The 22,994-nt window shown below is 36.1% G+C and overlaps 1 protein-coding gene across 1 annotated transcript in view; it reads right to left on the bottom strand.

Annotated features, from left to right (window-relative positions):
- Positions 1-6,610: 6,610 nt before the first annotated feature.
- Positions 6,611-22,994, bottom strand: part of MDFIC (MyoD family inhibitor domain containing) — a gene marked incomplete at its 5' end in the record, with an annotated part of 113,042 nt that continues 96,658 nt past the window's right edge. Inside the window, 1 exon segment of the mRNA XM_082400190.1 lies at positions 6,611-21,104. Within this exon segment, the coding sequence (XP_082256316.1) occupies positions 20,857-21,104 (248 nt within the window). The 3' untranslated portion in view covers positions 6,611-20,856.

The following is a 22,994-nucleotide window of genomic DNA, read 5'->3' as shown; positions in this document are numbered from 1 at the left end:
TCAAGAATTAGGTAAAAAACACCTCTCAATAAATCTTATCTTCTCAAAGGGCATTGTTTTCATCTATTTGTAGAACAGGGAAATTGGCTGGGGATAGATTTTAGGTTTTTTGCTAAGATAAAGATTTAGTTAAAGGATGTAATTTTTTAGGTTTATCTAATTATTTACCATATGAATATGTAGGTCTGCTGTTTTTAAATATATACATTATTTTAATTCACATTGTCACTAGGTAAGTGACAATCTAAGTAAAAAGTACACAATATTAGAGAAAAAAAGTCCTTCAAAATCTGATTGCATTGTCCTTCATTAATTGTGCCTAACAATTTATTGAAAGTTTGAAAGTTTTTTTAAAAAAATTATGCTTTACACCATTTATAAATAACAATAGGAAATTAAAGGCTATGTTATTCTATTTTGAGTTACCGTATTTCTTAAGAGACAAATTATTTTTTTACATATTTTTCAGATTTCTAAATGGTAAAATGCTTTCACTGGATTCAGAGCTTTATTCAAACATTACTTCTTATTTTTTAATTGTTTTATTTGGGATCCACAGATATTTATGATTGGTCTGAAAAAAATGTTCATTTTTAAATATTTATAGAACTGATACATTTAAAAATTAAGCATACTGATTCCCCATCTCTCCTGCCTCCATGGTCCCCACCTCCCAGAAAACTGGGTCTAGATTCTGGGTAATTGGTAGACTTGGTAGACCTGATAATAATATTTTATATATGGCAAGTATGTAAGTATTTTAAGGTCATCAGGTTATTAGGGCATGGAAGAAAGTTCTGAGGTTGGAAGTACATTGAATAGTTGCTCTTCTAATAGAAAAATTCTATTGATTTAAACCCAGCTCAAAAATAATCCTAAACTTTAGGTGTCAATTTATAACCTTATAAAAGGCTTATATGCATTTCCACAATTCTGTATAAATTACTTTTTTTTTTAAACTGGAAGTTTGTACCTTTTGACCACCTTTGCCCATTTTGCCCACTCTCCACCCCCTGCCTCAGGCTACCACCAATCTGTTCTCTTCTGTATCTATGAATTCAAGTTTGCTTTTTTTTTTGGTTTCGTTTTGTCAGATTCCACAAACTGGTGAGATCATACAGTATGTCTTTCTCTTTCTGGCTTATTTCACTTAGCGTAATGCCCTCAAGTTCCACCCATGTTGTTTGATGGCTAAATAATATTCCGTTTTTGTACGTGTGTGTGTGTGTGTGTGAGATATATATTTGAAAAAAATATACATATAAATATATATGTGATATATATATATATATATATATAGCACATTTTCTTTATCCATTATTTCATTGATGAACACAGGTTTTTTCCATGTCTTACCTATTGTAAACAATGCTACAGTGAACATGAAGGTGCAGGTATCTTTTCAAGTTAGTATTTTTGTTTCCTTCAGATAAATACTAAGAATTGGAATTGCTGGATCATATGCTAGTTCTATTATTAATTTTGGGGGGGAACCTCCATACTGTTTTCCATAGTGGCTGAAGCAATTTACATTCACACCAAGAGTGCACAGCGTTCCCTTTTCTCCACATTCTCAGCAACACTTGTTATTTATCTTTTTGATTATAGCCATTCTAACAGGTGTGAGGTAATATGTTATTGAAGCTTTGATTTCCCTGATGATTAGTGATATTGAGCATCTTTTCATGGACCCGTTGGCCATCTGCTTGTCTTCTTCAGGAAAATGTTTATTCAGATCCTCTGCCCATGTTTTAATCAAATTCTTGGGGCTTTTTTGCATTTTGAGGTTTTTTTTCTTTGGTTGGTTGGTTTTTTGCTTTTCAGTTGTATAAATTAGTTTTTATTATGTTATAGTTGCTTCCAGTCAAGCGGTCAAGTTAGCATTTTAAGTTCATCCTTTGAGGTTCCCCATGCTCAAAATACATAACAATGTGGAAAACAAAATATAATTTTTAGAAAAAGAAACTATATATATATGTATATGTATATACACACACACACACCACACACACACACACACACACACTTTTATACACACACATGTATAGCTTCCTTTGTGTATCTGAGCTCATAGCAAGCTGAATGGCTCTGTGGAATAGACTACTGGAACAGGTACACATAATATAAGTAAAGCTGAGGCTGGGGGCGTGCTGGGCTCTGCACCCAGATCAGGTCAAGACAACAGGAGGTTCACTTACTGTGATGTAATGAATATTACATCAGCCTCAGTTCTTAAAACAAAGGTTTGGGATATTGTTTCCTATCCTTGCCCCCTGCTCCCACTGTGCTTTGAGAGGACAATGAAAATAGCTGCTTTGGATCACTAAGGGCTGTGATTTAAAAGATAACACATACTTTGAGAGACTGGAGGGAGGGAACTCAGATTTGAAGCCCGGCCTGAACCCAAACCAGATATCGGCTCAGTTAATCAATTTGAAATATCCCCAGTTGGGAGCAGCTAGTCATCAGCCTAAGACCTGATTCTGACAAGGTGGCCCTAGGGGACCAGATGGAACAACTCAAAAATTCTTAGACAGTAGAGAAGAAGACCTGGAATTTAGAGAGAAAAAAAAAATTAAAGTGCATTCAAGAAGAAGATTCAGAATAAACATTCAAAACACATGAGAAACTGCCACTAAGAAAGACCACAAACAAAATACAAATTTAGAAAATGAATTCACATCAATTAAATATAATTGAACAACTTGACAATAACTTAAAAAGTTTGGTTCATTCAATAAGTAACCCCGGGAAAATAATTATTCAAGAAATAAAAACTTGTTCTACCTTTCCTGTTAATGACCATTAATAGGAAAATATTTAATGTCTATGAAATTATTTAAACTTGTTTGTTGGGAGACAATCCTCCATGGCACCGCTCACATTTCTGCATGTCCTGCAAGAATGTTTGTGTAATGAATAGCCTTGGAAGATAGAGATCGTATCTCCCTCTGGAGCTAGGCCATGTTTGTTTACTCTCCAGTATAATAAACATAATATCTTCCTCCAGGGAAAAAGTATAGCTGGTTTGCTCACAGCTGATTAATAAAGATTTGGGTTCACTAAGCTTGGGTCACTCAATCTTCTGCATATGCAGGCATTGCCTGTTCTTCTTTGTGCTGTCCTGTGGGAGTTGGAGTTCAGGAAATTTGTATAAATGCTGATACTCTGGATGTTGCTCTCGCTGTTAAAAAGTTCTTTGTTTCTAACAAAGGTGTCTGTTGTCTACCAGCATCCATGAAATTGTGGCAAGCTAGATTTAACTTGCAAATAGACTAAAGTCTCAGACCCTTCACAGCTGCGGACATCGTTAAAAAGTTGAACTAAGTCTCTATAGAATGATGTGGAAAGATCTCTGAGACATACTGTGAAGGACAAAACAGAACAAGAATGTATATACGAATACACGCATACCACGTAGAGTATAAGCCCATATTTGAGCCCAACATACACAAATAGAATGTAAATATTTAAAGAGAATTCTGGAAGAATATACAGAAAATAATGTTTAAAAGATTACTTATCTACTGGAAGAGAAGTATGATAGGCGTTTGAGTTAAAGGTGGGTAGGGCAATGAATAGGGTGCTATGGAGAAAAGTTCAAGCAGTTGGCTTATGATCTATTCAGTCTCCTTTGGAGTGGGGAGCACCCCTGGGTAAAAGAAAATGAGGAAAAGTGAATTGATCTAATCTCCTTATCAGCTGGACTTACATGTAAATAGACTAATCATATTTGCTGGAAGAAAGTCACCTTATTCACAGAATTCTCTCAGCAAGATACCCCTGACTAAAGGATTACTATAGTAAATAAATCCGGGATCTATGTATGGATTTATAAGGCATGACTCTTGGAGAATGTCCCATAAATTATAGAATTCTCTTGGGTGTAAAATGGAGATGTTTCATAACTTATATGTTCCTGATTGTGTCAGGTAACACTGTAAAACCTTTTTTGGAGGCCTTATGTTATTTGGGGCTGGAGATAGGATGTCTATTGCAGGAGGAATGACTTGGAAAGCTATGTGGAAGTCCCAGGCCTCTAGTTTCATCTGTGCTTCTTTTCGAGGACATCCTTAAAATTATTTATAAAGCTTGATACTTGGTGAGATATCAGATTTGTATGAGTCTGCTTTAATAATCCAGTACTTTACTCCTCAACCCACTATTCTCCTGACCTTCTCTACCCAATGTATTTTGATTGTTCTTGACAAAAATCATCAAAAATTCAATGAACTCTTTTCAAAGTCCTCTTGTATATTTGCCTAATGAAAATTATCATTTGCTTCTTTTTCTGTGACTGTTTCTTGAATTCTATTACATAGTTTCTTCCTGGCATTTTTCTACTTTTCTAGTAACTCATCATTTAATGAGCATTTACGTTATCCTAGGTACTTTGCATACATTTCCTATTTATAATACTCATAACACCCCTGTGATCTAAATGTTATCTCTGTTTTACAAAGGAGCTCATGAGAATCAAAGAATGCAATCATCTGCTCAAATTCAAATAGAGCCTAGATTAAACCCAAGCCTTTATGATCCCAAAGCCTGGGCACTAACACTTCTTTCCCCATCTTCTCCTCTCTAACCCTTAAATGTTATTTTCCAAAACTTCTTTTCTTGTACTTTCACTCTTGCTCCAAATTTGTGTTTCTTAAACTTTTCTGGGTCAAGGAATATTTTGAGAGTTTGATGAAAGCTTTGGACTTATTTCTTAGAAAAGTTTATCTAAAAATAAATACAAATATACTTCATACTTTTTATAGGTTTACTGTGAAATCTGACCATGTCAAGAGGTGCTGGTCTGTGTGTTTACTCTAGTGATCTCATTAAGTTGAGGAGCTTCAACTAGCACCTATTTGTGGTTATCTCTTATAGCAAATACATCTGGTGCCCTGACTCACATTTGCTAAGTGACACCTCTGTTTTCAGCTACAAATGGGGCTGATAGTTCCGCGGGGCTTCTACCTATCTCATGCTGACCAAATCTGGCATCAAGTAACCCCTTACTGGCTTTCTGCACCAGAGTTCCTAGTTCAGACCTGTGAGAGTTAGGTGGGCCAGAGCAAGCACAGCTTGGAAGTGTGGGGGTCAATACCCTCGGGGAATGTCGGCCAATGGAATAGACTGTTATAGATTAGTGCCCTGGCCTCTTGTCCTCAGATACACATTTCTAGGAAACATTCTGTGCCGTTCTTAGCTGGTACTGGCAGAATTGAGACCCACTGCCCACAGTGACAACCCCAGTAGCGCCTTTAAATTGGTTTTTCCTCTTCGCCTGTGTCTCTCCCCCTGATCCCTCAATCCTGCTCTCTGGATCACCTCCCAAATAAATTAAATACAAGTTCTTGCTTCAGACTCTGCTTTCAGAGCAATGCTATCCAAACTAAAATAACTCTCAAATTTATTTTTCTTGTCCTGATTTCTTTTTTGAGCTCCTGTTCCCGGTGTCAGGCTGCCTGGTTATTCCATGCGTATGCGACCCTTATTCTTAGCACATTGTATTCATCAAACTTTCTTTATATTTGTTACTGACATGATCATAAGGCGGTTCAAGATAAAACCTTTGGTGTCATCCTTGACTCTTTCCTCTTCCTCATTCTCATATCCTCTTACTAAGTCCCATATATTCAATCATCAGTTTATCTCCTGAATGTCTCATCCCCCATCCTTTAACCCCTCTACCATAGACCTAGGAGCCTTAAGTATTGGACCATCGTTGACCTCTCTATAACAACAGACCAGCATATCTGGTCTCGCTTTCTTCCTTCTCTCTCCCTCATTTCCAGTATCTTCCCATCTATTTGCCTAAATGACCTCTCTAAAACACAAATCTGAAACTGCCTTTTCCTGCTTAAAGTTATGGCAAATAGAGTAAGATCTGAATTATTTGGCATAGCATAAAAAACAATTTAGCCACAGCTTGTATTCTCAGTCTCATCTTCCACCGTGTCCCTCCCACGTAAGTTGTTTCTTAGCCACTTGAACATCCCCTGGTCTCACTAGGACATGCATGCTCTTCGCAGCTTCGTTTATTTGTAGATGCTGTTCCTTCTGCTTGAACTGTCCTCCCTCCTCTCCTTGTCTGCCTGGGAAATGTGAAATCATCTTTCAAGAACTGGCCCAAATGATATTTCCAACCTAATTCTCGTTCCTCCCAAACCTTGGTCTTCTGCAGTCCCAAACAGTTTTCACATTTCTCTAAATCTCACAATGCATTTTCATAATGTCTTCACATCTTTGTTTCCCTCGGTCTACCGTGTGCTCTGGAAATGCAGGAGGCAACTCTGATTTAGCTTGTCTTCCCAGTGCCTAGTAGAAAGTGGCCACGTAATGGTGTGTGCCGAGGGACTTCCCAGGTGGCGCAGTGGTTAAGAATCCGCCTGCCAATGCAGGGGACACAGGTTCGAGCCCTGGTCGGGGGAATATCCCACGTGCTGCGGAGCAACTAAGCCCGTGCGCCACAACTACAGAGGCTGCACTCTCGAACCCACGAGCCACAACTACTGAAACCTGCGCGCCTAGAACCCATTCTCCGCAACAAGAGAAACCACTGCAATGAGAAGCCCGTGCACTGCAACGAAGACCCAAAACACAGCCGTAAATTAATTAGTTAATTAATTTTAAAAAAGGTGTGCTGAACTTAGCTGAATGGTACTAAGAATGTCGAGAGAGATTGAAGAGAAGCATAGGGGTAAGAGGATGATGGGCTGAGGAGAGGATATTATAAACAGGCAATTTGGAGGAAGCAGTGAAGAATGATGAATGAAAATGGAATTTGAATATAAAAGGAAAGTCAGAAGAAGAAAAACGTCTGCAGATAGAATGCAAAGAGAAGAGAGATACAGATGATACAGCTGTTCAGGGCTGTTGCTGTAGTTTAAAAAAATATCCTACAGGTTATTAGCACTAAATTTCCTAAGTACTATTATTGTTTATACAAACTGTGGTACTCTCAGGGTTAATTTAATTTCAGATTTCAATTTATTCTTTAAAAGTTTTCTATGTGAAGACAACATGTACAAAGTAATGTTAAATGATTTAAATGATCATTTCTATTTTGAAAATATTTTACATTCTGGAATTTCCCTTTTGAGAATCTGGATGGTCCAGGCTTCTTTATCAGAATGTTGAGTATCACTCTGAGTATCTCGTATTTTTCCTGATGTAAAAGCCAGAGGTGGAGCCCAATGAGCAGTGGTATCGGGCTGCCAAAAAGTCTCTGAAATTTTCACAAATGTAAAACTAGATATGCTTTCATCATACAAATAAGTTGAGCAGAACTTGATTTGATTTATAGTGTTAATTCCCCTTGCTAGACTATATCGAGCAAGTAGAAAAGATTTGAAACTTTTTTTGATTTTAATATAGAAGATATGTTGGAGAGATACCAGACCTATTAGACTGTCCGAGATTTCTGAATTCATATGAAAAAGGATTTCTCATAGTTCTAATAAAAAGAACTTCCCCTATGAGTGCAGCATTCTTTGTTGCTGTCTTGCAGTGACATGATATTCTTTGTGCCACGATACTATGTTCCGTGAATCCTTTTTTTTTTTTTTTTTTTGATACACTGTCAATGGTCTCTGTTACTATTTTCTAAATACAGTATGATTGTATTTTTCTGTTCTCTTCCTATCCATGTCTTCTGTTTAACTGGGCTATTTTGCCATGAGTTTTTCCTTTTAGAAGGAGACAACTAGGATTCTAATGCTTGTAATATAGTCAGATTTTGCTGGAGAAGAGTCAGCAAACCTTCAAAACAGTTATTCTGGTTATTCTTCCAGGATATATAGGTGATTACATCAAACAAGGAGACACACACACAAACACACACACACGCATATATTTTTATCAACACAACATAAAAAGCTTACTTCTGGGATTACTTTATACTTAAATCATCTTTTTATACTTAGCTTATGTGACTGTGATAGAAATTTGTATTTGTAGCTGAATTGGAAGCAATCAGAAGATACAAAAGGCAAACTGAAAAATGATATAAACTGTTTCTAGACTAACTGAATACTATTGATATGTTGCACATATAAACTTAGATAGTGTATGATTTTTATTTTTCCTTGATGAAGTTCAATATAGGTTATTACTATTTCTTCTGTCAGATTTTTTTTAATACACATATACCAGTTTCTCCCATTACCTTGTAGGAGTTTCTAGACCATAAACTATCCCTGCGAATTGATTCCACACTCCCTCAAATAAGACTTTTCATAAGCCCGGTCCTTTAAAAATACAACATTTCATATATTTCTCAGACTACATGTCAAATCAGTATCATGCAAACATAATACTTTTACTACTTTCTTAGAGCATGGTGTTGAGAGGAAAAAATTTAATATATCTGTGCTACATCTACATTAATGCAGTGGTGCAATATTGAAACTGCTCTTATCTGCCACATTTCTCAAATGAAAGCAGCAGCTAAATTTTATGGTAGTTAAACTGTGAAACTTGCACACAATCTTGCCTGTGTGGATGTGGCCCTTTGGTATTATTAAGGCAGTAGTCTTTATTTTGTATCTTAGACTTTAAAAGTTGCTGTGGATATAAGAAACCTATCATGTGGTCATGTCTACACCGTAAAATCTTTCCAAAGTATGCAGCAAATTTTTGATAGAATTCATAGGCCTTTCAAGAAATTAGAGCAAAACTTTGCCTGGCATTTCCGAAGTTGGCTGTAGAGGAGACTGTGGTCTACCTAGGCTCCCAAAGACCATAGACATAGACTTATCAATAGTTCTCGAGTGGATTGGGAATAATCTACCAATTGTTTGCATCTCCTGCTGTCTACCTTATAATCTTATATCTCACACACAAGGAAAGTGTAAATTCCACCATTTGAACCAACAATGCCTACAATTAAGTGTTTTGAGATAAATATGGTCTCTATTAGAGTTTAGTTAAACCTTTCAGAGAAGTTTACCATTAAGCTGAAAAGGGGGCTGCAGATAAACCACTTCCCATGCAAATGTGTTTAAATGGCTTAGAAAGGGATTCTGTTTTAAATATTCTTATACCTTTATGTAAATTGAGTATGCTAGCATCCTTGCTGTGATGCTGATAAACTCCTCTATCATCTACAGTCAACAATATCTTTTCTTTAGCTGTCCTGATTAAATGAGAGACATTCACTATTGGCAAATCCCCCCTGGAGTAACTTGAGCTCATGTGTGCCTAGCCACAATACCAGTAATGACATGATTCTGAGGGGATTTGAAACCCTACCTCAACAAATTTATTTCTGTTTTTCAACATATATTCAAAGCAATACTTTGGCATTGTAATGCGATTCTTGACAGGGCTAAGGTAAATTCATCATGCTAAACTGAAATGTTTCTGGCAGATGTCTACTCTGTAACAATCAAATTGTGTGTGCTGTAATATATGACAACCACAGTGCTACTTCTAGTTGTAAAACTTACAAGTATAATTCTTTATTAATGCAAACGTAGAATGTAATTATGCAGTGTATTATCCCACCATATTTTTCATTTAGAAAAACTTTTTGAAGACAATCTGCCATCTTCCAAATGACAGGAAAGTTTGAGTGAATATAGAAAGAATACAACTTTTTTGTCACAAATATATGCAGGCATTTGATACTTTTCAAAATCAGACACTTGTTGAAAATTAAGAAAGCATAAAAGTAACATGTTTTCTCTCATTAAATATGAACTTTACTCCCCATGGAAATAGTCATTTGTCCCAGGCAGATACTCTTCTTTAAAGAAGAAATGATTAAAATGCCAATACTATGCACTGAAATATTTTAAAAATAGATATGTTTTGAGCTAGCCTCTGACTAATTACTAGTACCACCCATATACTTCAGTACAATTTATCATATTTTAGGTCAAAGAACCTAAACAACAAAAAGCTTTGTTTAAAGGAAAATGTAATCTAAATAAATGGCAACCTTTTGACGTCATAATATATGAAAAGCCTTAGCATATGACTCCTTTTATTCTATGATGTGATCTCTGAAAACAAAAATACTCAAGGAATCAAAATAAACATTTTAAGAATCTAGCCAATTTAAGCTTTGGTTTGGATTTACATTGCCTTGTCTTCCATATTTTCAATAATTAATAAATATTTTCATGGACAGATAAAAGCCCTCAGTTCATATTTTATGATCTAGTTGCCAGATGCAAGTCAAACTTCCACCTGAGCAGCTGTATTGTGATTCCCTTCAAGTACCAGCCTCCACCACCAGGGACAAGTGGCTTCCTTTTGCCCTGGTGACTCTCCTTCTCCCTTATGATCCTTAGGACACACCTATATTTTAAAGACCTCCTTGAAAATTCATTAGTATTTGCAACGTGAATTTAAGTATTTACATTTTAACGTAATTATTTTGTAAAAAAACAGAATTTAATTCTATGATCCTTTTGCAAATTTTTTGCGAAGAATAAAATAGTTAAAGCAGGTTTGGGTCACTTTATTAGTTAGAACTAAGGAAACAATGTATTAGGTAATGTATGACCTAAGACATGATGGGAACTGGACTTACTCACTAAGCCGATTAAAGAATGATTCATGTAACCAGTCAGTAATCAGTAACTGGTTAGGGATCTGTCGATTTAGTTAAAAACGACCCATCCCTTGTGTGCGTAGCCCAGTGAAAATTTCCCCTCTCTTTCAGTTTTTATGCTCGTAATTTTCATCCAGTGTGTTGTAGTAATACAAATCCAATTTTGCACGTTGTTATTCATGATATACATATACATATATGTTCATTTATTTATTCATTTGTTCACATATTAATTCAGTAAATATATAAATGAACACCTCTTATATGCCAGGCACTCTGGAGATCCTTTGTCCATGTCTCTTTGCTTCTGTTTTTCTCTCACTTCTCCCTGTCAACCCCTGGCTTACATCCATTAGCATACATCCTTAGCATACTAGGGAAGTGGAAAATTCTACTCTAGCATTTTTCTCACTGGTTCACCCACCTGAACACTATGTATACTACCATTCCCATCATGTAAACCCTAAATGGAATTCTGACAAAGTTTCCTAATATTGGTGAAACTGTTTACAAGTACTTTCAGATTCATTAACTCACTAGTGAAGACATGACACTGGTGGCCTGAAACATGTATGTACTTTAACATTTCTATGAATTTGACTTTGATTTAACATTCATACAGTTGGTTTTGTATGCAAACACAGGGCACATTTAACATGTTCATTCACCTGGAATAGTCTTTCAATTCTCTTTCAGAAATGTGTTTAATTCAGTCCCTCCCCATGGTGCCCCCCACCCCCACCAATCCGTTTCTACAGTCAATGCCTTAGGTCAGGCCCTCACCATCTTTTGTGCAGATGAACACACAATCTTTTAACTTCCGACCCACGTTCATCCTCAGTCCCCTCTAACCCATCATTCCTCTGCTGCCCCAATAAAATTATATCAAAATATAAATTTGATCTTGCCATTTCCTTGGTTTAAGTCCTCAGAAGGTTTCACTTTGCCTACAGGTCAGAGTTCAGAAGACTTCAGCAAAGCAGTTAAAGTGCTGCCTTGTTGGACTCAGTTCTGCTTCTTCCCATAATCACCAACTCTATCCTTTCCAACATTACTGCAACTTCAGAATGCACCAGTAACTATTTACTTTCTCTGAATCCCAGTTCAAAATTACCTCTTCTAGGAAAAGTTCCTGGCTCTCCTGGGGAGCGTTAGTCAGCCTCCATTTTTCCCCTCTCTTAGCAATTATACTGTCTCTATTATAACTCTTTAATTCTATCAAATTAATCTGCATTCTCTCTCTAAACTGAGAATTCGTAAATGGACATCTTGCTATCCCTATGCCCAGCACAGGGTCTGGAACAAACAGGTTATCAGTAAAGTCTCCTTGACTAACTGGGTGAATATTGAGGCATCAATTAAAATGTTGTCAGTTTACCAACTTGGGGGTTGAACTGGAGGACCAAGGTTGATACTGGACCTACTTTAGCTTAGAACTGTTTGACTCTGAAGGCATACAGATGTCATATTCAATTGTTTTATTACCACTGGTTACATTCACATAGAGTCCCCAGATAGGACATTTCTGGAGGGATTCATTTCCAGGCTAAGGTTTCTATTGTGGGTCTGCTTATGTCAATAATATTGAATAATTTTAGGTTGTAGGGAAAGAGGAAAACCTCATTATCTCTAGGGATCCTAAAGCTTTATAAACTCAATAAACTTTGGACCATTCATGGTAATGATACCCTCTTTCTTTCCGTCTCCCACCCTCAGCTTGTTATAGTCTCAAATATTAGCATGGAGAGGTGTGATCCTTGAACCTGAAGTTGTCAAGTACATTTCTGGAGTGTCTAGTGTAGTTCTTGCGATATTAGATTAGACTGTCCATGTTAGAGACAGACATCTAAGAGACCACCAGGATTTACGTTACTTTGATAAATCTTAGAAACACATGATAACAGTATTGGATTCAGACAACGTGTGCATTTGCACACACACAAACTCACTTTTACTCATTAGTCAGAGTACTGGCAGGAAACAGATGGCTCACTCAAAGGGCTAAATTGAAGAGCATTTAATAAAAGGGACGGTTTGCAGAGGAACAATCAGTTGAAAGGTAACAAAACAGGGATTTTTGAAGTGCCAGGGACCAGCAGAGGTGGGAAATATTACTTCCCCATGCCGGAGGGGGCAAGATCACGGAGCTGTAACTATGGGACAGGGGTCACTGCACAAGATCACCTTATATGGAGGAATGGAGTTGTTAAAAATCACTGCCTGGCAGGAAGGGGGCCTAGGAGCACAGTGGGAATTAGTACCTTGACCTCTCTCTCCTCCCACCTTCTGATTTCCCTTTAGTGCTTGCCATCAGCCAAAGCCAATTAGAAATCAGAAAGCAAGGGATCCTGGCACAATACAGGCAGAGACAGAGAACAGATCTGCAGGGACCTATGGAGAATGACCAGCAAACAGTCTTAGGAAGAACATCTAACTCTTGACTCCTCATCCATCTAGGGAAAAAAAAAAGACTCATTGATAAGTAGGAACAGGACAGTGAAATATTGTGAGTTGATTGACTCTGGGGTCAATGTGTATAATAAGAAATAAGTAGCACATATAAGTATCTTCAGATAAGTAGCTATGATTTTCAGTCTCCCTTGGAGCCCATGCCAGGATATCTGCTGAAGGTAGGAAAGATGGGAAACAAGGAACAAGGCAGGTAAGAATTCAGATCCCAACTTCCTCACTCCAGTTTCAATCAGAGACGTTGTAGCTGAATCTCTTTATTATATTAAGTTATAGATAAGATTGCTTAAAAAAATAATACCTTTCTAATGGAAAGACCTGGGAATAGAAATCAGGTTTCCTACATTCTATCAGGAACTGTGTGGCTTTAGGAAGTGAACTTAAGCAGTCTGTCGCAGTTTTTTCATCTGTAAAATGGAGGTAAAAATGTATGTCTTGGATAAATCATAGGGTTGTGAAGATCAAATGAGAAAATGTATATGGTTTCCTTTTGAAAATTTAAACAAGCTCTACAAACGTCAGGCCCCATCACTTTTGGATACTATCTTATAAAGCTGGTCCCTGAGTATAAGCTTGCCAATCATCACATCCTCTCTTTTGGGCTATCTTTCCTCTACACATGGAGCACTTCACTCAACTCCAACTGAAACATCACATACAAAGAAAAGATAAGCAGTAAGAAAATCCAAATGTGTTGGCAATACCACTGCATGTTAAAAAGAAAGAACTAGATTCAGGTTGAACTCCGTTTTCGTGGTGCATAACTCCCCTTTCCATAGGTCCTATTAACTTCAAAGGGAGCTCCGTGCATGTAAATGATTATATTTATTGGATGCACCAACTCCTTCTTATCCTCTGGGCACAATTAGAAATATCATAGAAAAATGAATGTAGAGACTTGGATCCATGTTTGATATTCTATGGGAAATTTCCCATAGTTACAGATGTTAAAAATCCTGCCCAATGGTCCAGTTACAAATTTGTAGTATTTCTTCTTCTATCATCCCTAGAATTATTTTTTCTCCGATTTTAGAATATTGTTTTTTACATTAAAGGAAAAATATTCTCTTTAGGTCCAGATAAGCTAGTGATAAAATCTGGGCTTGTTGTACAACTTGGTATTGTAATACAAATTTAGACTGCAAACCCGTCTCTCTTCCAAGGAACTATTAGCACTTCCCTGAGAGTATATCATTAATACTTACAGCAATCCTGTTCCCACTTCAAGTTCACTCTGAGAACTGCTGGTTGAGACAGTGTCTAGGAACTAAATTCCTGGGTGTCCAGTTTAATATTACATTTCACTAAACCACACTGTAATTTCAGCATTTGTTGTAAATTCAGGCCATTATCAATATTCTTGTTATCTAGTTGTAAACTCGGGTTTTTTTCCAGTTGAAATTGCCACAGTTAGTGGAAACAGATGGTAGGTATATGGAGAACTGTACTTTTCATGATGATTTATTGTTTGTTCTTTTTAAATTTTTAAATGTCTCGTGGTTCTTGCTAGAACTGTCTCTAGAACTAATTCTGACAAACAACTTAATATCTTCACCCGGTCTTATCAGTGAATATAAGGGCCTTGCAAGTGTTACAGGCATGGCTTCTCGGCCATGCTATGTATATTATACACCCAAGAGGGCAGGTCAACTCTTTAACTGTACATTTTTTTGTAAGTGACGAAAAAGGAGAAAAATGGAAGAAGCCCCTCAAAGTGAATATTTAGAACTATGATGAAAGAGAAAACAGATACTATTCAGTGATGAAAACCTTCACTGGAAATGTACCCACATGTGATGGGTAGTGTGAAAGATACAAAGATTTTTTAAAATACTATTTTGTTAGCAATATGATTTACAAAAGATCATTCTAACTAGCCTTATAGAGAAACAAATAAAACCACATGCACAAAGTAATTCGGAACCACTTTGAATTATTTGTAAGAAATAAGTAAGCAAAGGCAGTTTAATTTTAGTAAATATGTATAGGGCAAAACAATCCAAAGTATATATAACAATCAAATTTCTAGTGAAAATATGTGTAAGTAGGTTTATTTTGAAAGGAGAAGTCCTACTCCCAGTGTCATAACCAATTAAATTCTCCAGGTAATGACCCCATTTGCATAGTGAGCAGAACCCACAAGTGGGAATTTTAATGGGCACACCACCTGAGTACAGTAATTGAGAGTGACACAACTTGAACTAGTTTTGTGCTTACCCCACTGAAAATTCTACTCATATTATTTTTAATGTCAAGCTACAAGTCAAATTTCAAGATGATGGATTTGTTCTTTTTTAAGCACCGAGTTTGAATAAAAGAAATGCTTTAATTCTGTTATGCATTGCATATCTTTGCTTTAACTAATCTGTAGTTCTGATTCTCACCATTGCTTCATTTTCTTCAGTGATTTGAATTTAATTTTATTCATTAATTTGTGAATAATTAGATAAAAAAATATAATGTCCTCAGCAGCCAAATTGCTTTAGGATTGCCATTTAATGTACTTTTACCAGAATATGTATTATCGTTAAGCTGGCATAATAGTTTACTAAAATGTAATTGTGTAAATATGCCCAATTATTCTTTCTGATGATCTAACAAAATCTAATATAATATGTATTCATGGGCATTTCCCTCCTCCTTCACCTCAACACCAATAAAACGCAGTTCCTGCAGAGCTGATCACAGGTGCCTTGTCATCTGAAGGTGTTACTTTTAAAAGATATTCTCCTTATCTTTCAGGCACTATTCATGTCCTTGAAAGAATTGTGCATTCTGATTGAGGGATCATATGACGTCCACATTAAATTATATAATAAAGGTGATCTCGAGACTCTGAGAGTCAGACACATATGATGAACTGTGCTATCTAGGTTTTGAGATGACATTTTAACACTTCTTTTGTTTCTCTCTAAGATTGCTTGAGATCCTAACTATTTGTAGGTGTTTGACACCACTCCGCCACATCTGTAATTGGCATAGCATCCAGCAGACAGGCTCTGTACATCTTTACACTGCAACCTACCAAGTTAAGAAATGTATTGGTTCAATATAAAACAGCAGGCTGTTTTTAGACATAGTTACTAGTGCACAAGCTTTAATATGGCTTGGCTTCATCCTATAATGAGATCTTTTGGTTCCCTGCTCAACGGGCTTTTATTCCTTTGCAAAAGGCTATGAACTATGTCAAGTGGATCAGCTGCTTTTGTACACCCTCTTTCTTGGCTTTGGAATGTAATTCCTTTGCTTCTACCCCTTTATGCATCAGACAGAACTTAAGAACCTTTTCAGTTTTTCAAGCTAAACTTAGAATTTGTTTGAATTTGCTTTTCACTATTTTCCTAATAATTACATTCTCCACTGAACCTCAAACAAAGACCTGCCTGAAAGTGAACACTTAATTGCAGAGCTATACTTTGTCTTTAACACATATAGCTATACTCGATGTTGGTAATATGTCCAGACATGGCTATGTGAAGTGATTTCTTCATGATCACCTCACAAATAAATTCAAGATTCTCTTTTAGCAAGGGCTGAGGTGAGGGATCAAGGGCATACATAATGGACAAACAACAGAATTGGAACTAGTGGCCGCTGTTCAGTTGGAAGGCAGGGAACTACTCAGGTTGACATTTGGCAGCTTAGGGGCTATAGTTGTTGCCCTAGTGGAAGACGTCACACGGTTGTCCCAGTTTGATGAAGAATGAGGTGGTGCAGATTTCTGCTTGCCTAGATAGAGATCCTGCTTTCCAGGTGAGGCTCAGATGTGGCTTTGCTTAGAATCCTTTTCACGTACAGATTGCTGGTTGACTTTATTACAATTTGATCATTCGGATGATACTGATTCATAGTCCTTTAAAGTAGAGGAGCAGCCATTGTTCCCTGGGAATTTTGCAGAGTGAAAATACATGGTGGATTTAGTCACCAATGACAGTTTTTGCAAAAACCACCCTCTACATTAGGGCTGCATCATAACGGTATCCCCTCTCTACAACCCCTCCCATTTTAACCAGAATCTCTAAAAGTAATCTGAAATGAGCAAGTAAATATCAGTAGCCTCACTGTTGGAACTAACAGTTTTCTCACGGGAAGTGCCAAACTTCTTCCCTAGGATGAAACATCCTGAGGGTTTTTTGACTCCCTTGAGGGGCTTAGAGAAAATAGTCACTATAAATGTATTGGTTATAGGGGACATGGAGATGAAGGGTTAAAAAGACTGCCTTGTAGTACCTAATCCTCGATTTTAAAATATAGTGTAGAATAAACCCTATCCCTGTATTAACTGCTGTTTAAAACAAAAATGGTATGCTTTCCTATATTAGTATTAAAATAAGAGAAAAATGGATATTATAGTATCTGATGAAATTTTATCTTGCCTGTCAGATTAGATGTAATAAACCTACAGGCCTACAAATCACAAGTAATTGGCAAGGTCATAAAGGTCTTGAGTAATGTGAAAAATAATCTTATTAATAAATAAACTTATTCATTAGGTGGTTGGGTAAATCTAGGCATTTAAACTGGAATTCAAGAAGGTAAGCCACAGAGACTCTGGACTCAAGTCTTATTTATGTTAGGCAGTGAGTTTGACGTTTATAACATTAGAATCTAGGGCACTGATAGAGTTTGTATGGATAAAGAATGAAAAGTTATTACATAAGGTTGCCTTGGTTACTCCTTGAACTGTTCAGAGAAGCACTGACTGCTTCAGGTGAGGAAAATGGATATAGTCGATATACTATAAGAACACAAAAATAAAATTATTATATTCCTAAGTAAAAAGTCTTCTCCTAAATAAAGTGATTTGGGGGGTTAAATACTAACAGTAAAACATTTCCTGTTACTTAAAATTTGTGACACTAAAGACCCTAGTTGAAAGTACTTCTGATGATTCACTCTTGGGTGAAATTCATTAAAGTTAATACCCAATTTCACAGCTACTTTGTGTTTAATTTCAGTACACATATTAAAAAAAAACCTACCACAGTTTTTATAAGTTGGGAGATAATTCCAAAGCAAATGAGTAAAAGCAATTTACTAAAAAAATGTACAAAACATGCATTTTGCTCTATTGTGAATTTTTAAAAGAAAACTATGTTTTGAAATCATTTGTCAACTATGATTTGCAGTATAAACTGATCTGAATCTTTCATAGTTCATTTATGAGCATGAGTCATGTGATTTACAAAATGAAACTAGGAAATCTTTAGAGAGGGATGTAAGGAGAAAAGAAAAGCTTAAGGTTTTAAATTATAGTTGAATTCGTTTAAATATCAATGTATCAATTAGATTGAAAATAGGCTAAAGAACAATAGAGAAGTCATTTTTTAAATTTCAAAATAATATATTTGGGATAATACAGATCCAGTTTAAAAATATTTAAGATTAAGTTTCCACATTTAAAAAGAGACCAAATCTATAACTGTAAGCTAGAGCACTTAGTCATGATGGCCATATAATTCAACAAAACATTTTACATACAGAAATTCTAAAATACATATTGAAACTATTTTCACATTTGCCTACTTTTGTTTTTTTCATTTATTTTTTAAAAATCATACATGGTACTTTATGGAATGACTGCAGAATAGACAATAGAGCAAAAGTACTATGAATATAAATATGAGAATAAAATTCTGCTATCAACTAATGTTCTCTGTTACAGAGAAACATTATTTTAAAGGTGCTAATATCATCATCGCAAATAGTAGCAGAATACACTTAAATATTAGTCAAACCATTTGGCTGAAAATTTTTGCAGGACAAAAAGTATAATATTTTAATGATTCCAGGTCATTAGGAGGTTTTATATGTCAATATAAAGTTGATACTCTCACATCCTAATATATATGCATAAGTTAACTTTGGGTATATGTAAATACTCAGACTCTGGTTACTATGAAATAGTAGAAAGATGTTCTTATATTTCATTTGTTACATCAAAGACGCTCTTTAGACAAGGAACCGAAAGACAGCTGTTTACTAGAACTCTATTTAAACCGGACAATTTAACAGTGTGTGTGTGTGTATGTGTGTATGTGTGTGTGTGTAAACAGTACTGAAAGGGGGATTCAAGAGTCTGCTAACTTTTTTCCTTTTTTAAGCCTTTTAAGTAATGATATAAGTAGAAACTAAGTTTCATCTCAAAGGAAAAACCCTCGGTCTCATACCCATGCTTTAGGTTTAAAATCTTTCTTAAAAGCCTAAATTTGCTAAAAGGCTTCCTAAAAGTATGCATTTGTTTTCACTATCAATTTGATATTCAACTGAAAGAATCAAAAATAACTATTCATCCAAAGGTATACTTTCAGAATTTCTACAAGGAACTACAATTAAATCAAACCAAACTACAATTTGGGGACATCAAACTTAGTAGGAGAGCCGGTAGTATGAAAATTTACTCTCCCTTTCATCTGCATCACACAAAGTCTCTATGTATTAGTAACTTTGTAACTTACTAAGTCGCTAACACTTAGTAGTCTTGTATCTGACTCATTTCTTTATACTTAAGGATATTTATAACCTGCCATAATGGTTTAATTTAATATAAAGTTGCAGTACTGAAATTCGGTCATAGTAGTGGATGTCAAGATTCCCACTGAATTGGAAGGAATGGTTTGCATTTAAGATTAACTGTGTTTATAAATATTGGTGGGGGGGGGGTCGGTTTGTTTCTTAACAACCCCCCCGCAAAAGACTTAAAGCTCTCAAAAAGAAAAGCTTTTGAATAAATCAAAATCAGAATGCTGAGATTTTAATATTAAAAAATCTCCTAATTTAAGTACAACTTTTCAAAAGTATTCCACATTCTTTAAAAAATATAGATATTTTACTAAAGCATTGTTTTTAATCAAAACTTTATCATAACATCTAAATTATGTAAAAAATGCATATTATTAGTTAATTTTATAGTTTAAAAAAAGAAAATACCTACTTAAGGCGTTTTTCTTCTAAATGCTCAAGGGCACACACAGCTCGGGCTAGTCACCTAAAACTTGGCCCTAAATCTAATTCATTCAAGCAGCAGATGAATCACTCATCCTAAGAGGCCTCCTTCAAATGCCACATTCTCCTTGAAGCCTTCTGAATATTCCAGTAGACATTAGCTTTCCTTTCTGTGTATTCCTATAGCCATTTGAGTTTCTCTCTCTCATAATCTTCACTTCAATATGCCTTGTGGGCTGGTTTATTCTTTACAGGTCTCTTTCCTCTTCTAAACTTTCCTATGCTCCTCTGGATTGGAGCTGAATGACATCCATCTCTGTGTGGCAGCAGGAGATTACACACAGCAGGCACTCAGTGTTTGCTGAGCGAGTGGAGAACACAGCATGGAGATGAACACTGGGTCCCCAACAACTGTGTGGGTTTGTTTCCCAAAGTTTAAAGAATACTTACTTTTAACCATTAATAAACATCACAAATAAATTGTCTGATTTAAATAACCACTGAGAAATAATACATTTGGAGCAAGGGGCTCCTAAGAATGGTTAAAAGAAATAGAAATAAGTATAAAAAGGAGGAGACATTTTGTCTTTTTCTTTTTCTTTCTCCCTCCCTCTCTCCCTCCCTCCCTTCCTTTCTTTCTGTTTTGTCAAAATGTCCCTCAGTCATTGTAACCTATTAAGAAGTCTAAAAGTAGTTAAAATTTCACATATTAAACCATGTAGATTTGGTTAGAGGAAAAAAAAGGCTCTCAGAGATTTCCTAAAATAATGAGTTAACAGTGCAAATACTGGATTGTTTGATGAGAATCTTACCATGTGCTTTCCTTTCCCCTTAAAAGAAAAATTTTAAAACACTCTCCAGTTTTAATGCAAACAGAAGATAAATATTTACGAAGGAAAACAAATTCCACAGCATTCCATACAGATTTCCAAACAGTCTGATGATTCACAACAGGCATCCATGATGCCACAATCCATGTCACAAGGGCAGTTACAGTCATCTCCCATTTCATCTCCGCAGCAACAGCAGCAGGCTTCTGAGGTGCAGATGCCACACGAAGCTTGTCCCAGGACAATATTGCAGAGGGTCAGGAATTCACAGAACAGGCAGGCCAGGATACAGTGGACACAGCAATCTTCATTTTCAGTTGGGAGGAGGCCACATAGTCAGAAAAAGGAGGAACACAAAATATATAAATCATCAATATACTGAATAATAAGAATTGATGAAAATAATTAAGTAATCCAGAACCTAATGACATGCAGTCCTAGTAGTCTTTTGTGGGCTGGAAGCATAAAAAGAAACAAGTTAAATTCTAGATGAGCAATCTCTAGAAGTAGATACTGGATCTGGAAAAAAAAAAAAAAAAAAGATTGTACTTGTGTATATGTGTGTGTGCATGTGGGTTAGAGTATTACTCACACACTGTGCACTGGTCCTTGGTCCTGGGTTCCACTTTTCTATGCGTCTCATCCATCTTCCCTATCTACTGCTCTCTGCTAAATGACTCCACGACACTATAGTCCTTCAGAAAATAGAAATTGCTTTTCCACTTCCTGTGTGGCAAAGTACTTTACATTTCTATTATTTCCTGAGACATCTCTAGTGATGCCTCTCTAAACAATAAATTTCATGAACTGATATAAAAAAGTGAGAAATCAAATGGATTACAATCTAATAAATTTAGTACACCATGTTCTAAACTTCTTTCCTGTAGAATTTTGGGGCAAGTAAAAGGAGCAACTGAAGAAAATTTCTATTTCTGGAGGACTTTAACACATGCAATAAAATAACTTAAGACCAATGTTATAAGACATTTGTGTATTTTCAGAAATATTTGTGAATTTTTAGCAGGGTTATTTCTGGGTTTGTATTTGTGTTCCTTTCCTTCTTTTTCTTTTTTTTTTTAAATTTCGTACAATGCAAGCTTTAGTGAGGGGATTCTGCTTCCAACAACAGCAACGGTACAGAACAATCCCTACCCACATCCCACTGTCACATGACTTGTGTGTTTCTGTACTTGGCTTTACCGACTGAGTGCCTTTGATGGAGTTTCATCAAATTGTGTATTCCGTCATAAACTCCTCAACTCCTTGAGCATTCCCCTGTTTCTCTGTAGTCTCTAACTTTGTAGAGAGTCTGTAACTTTGTAAAAGGGGGAAATGTGGGAAATACATACTCTACATGCCAGATGGCAAAAAGGGGAGAGAGTCAGAAAACACTCAAAAAGGAAAACTCCAGAGTTGGCTGTAGAATTAAAAGTCTAGGAGTTCTCTGGTGGCCTAGTGGTTAGGATTCCTGGCTTTCATTGCCATGGTCCGGGTTCAATCCCTGGTCAGGGAACTGAGATCCCGTAAGCCACGCAGTGTGGAAAAAAAAAAAAAAAGCTAAAAAACACACCAATGTTTCCTCCCAGTCTTCTCAGTGCCAAGCCCACTCTCATGTAAAATTGTCTATGGAGCAATTGGAAAAAGATCACAGAACTGTAAGTCTGTGAGTTTCTCTCCATCTTCCCCTAATGTGTTTAGTAGTACAGTAGTCCTCCTTTATTACTGGGGGATACATTCCAAGACCCCCCGTGGATGCATGAAATCACGGATAATACTGAGCTCTATATATACTATTTTTTCCCATGCATACACACCAATGATGAAGTTTAACTTATAAATTAGGCAAAGAGATTAACAATAATAACTGCTAGTAAAAGAGAACAATTATAACAATATTCTGTAATAAAATTTACGTGAATGTAGTCTCTCTTGAAATACCTTGTACAAATTTAATGCTTTTTCTATCTTAACTACAAACTTATTAGGTACTGTGGCCATAATTTTTACAGTTTGAGGTACGACAGCAAAATTATCACAAATTTCTTTCTCCTTCTTCACAATTTCATGGATAGAAGAGTCATTCTTACCGTAGACTTTAGCAACCTCAGCATATAATTTTTTTTCTTTCCTTACTGAGAACTTTCACCTTTTCACTTAAAGAAGTACTTTACAGCATCTCTTTGGCATATCTGAGT

This window comes from Balaenoptera borealis (genome assembly GCF_965194805.1).
Source record: "Balaenoptera borealis genome assembly, chromosome: 7".
NCBI lineage: Eukaryota > Metazoa > Chordata > Mammalia > Artiodactyla > Balaenopteridae > Balaenoptera > Balaenoptera borealis.
Note: the sequence above shows the minus strand (reverse complement) of the source record. Positions and strands in the feature narration are given on the sequence as shown.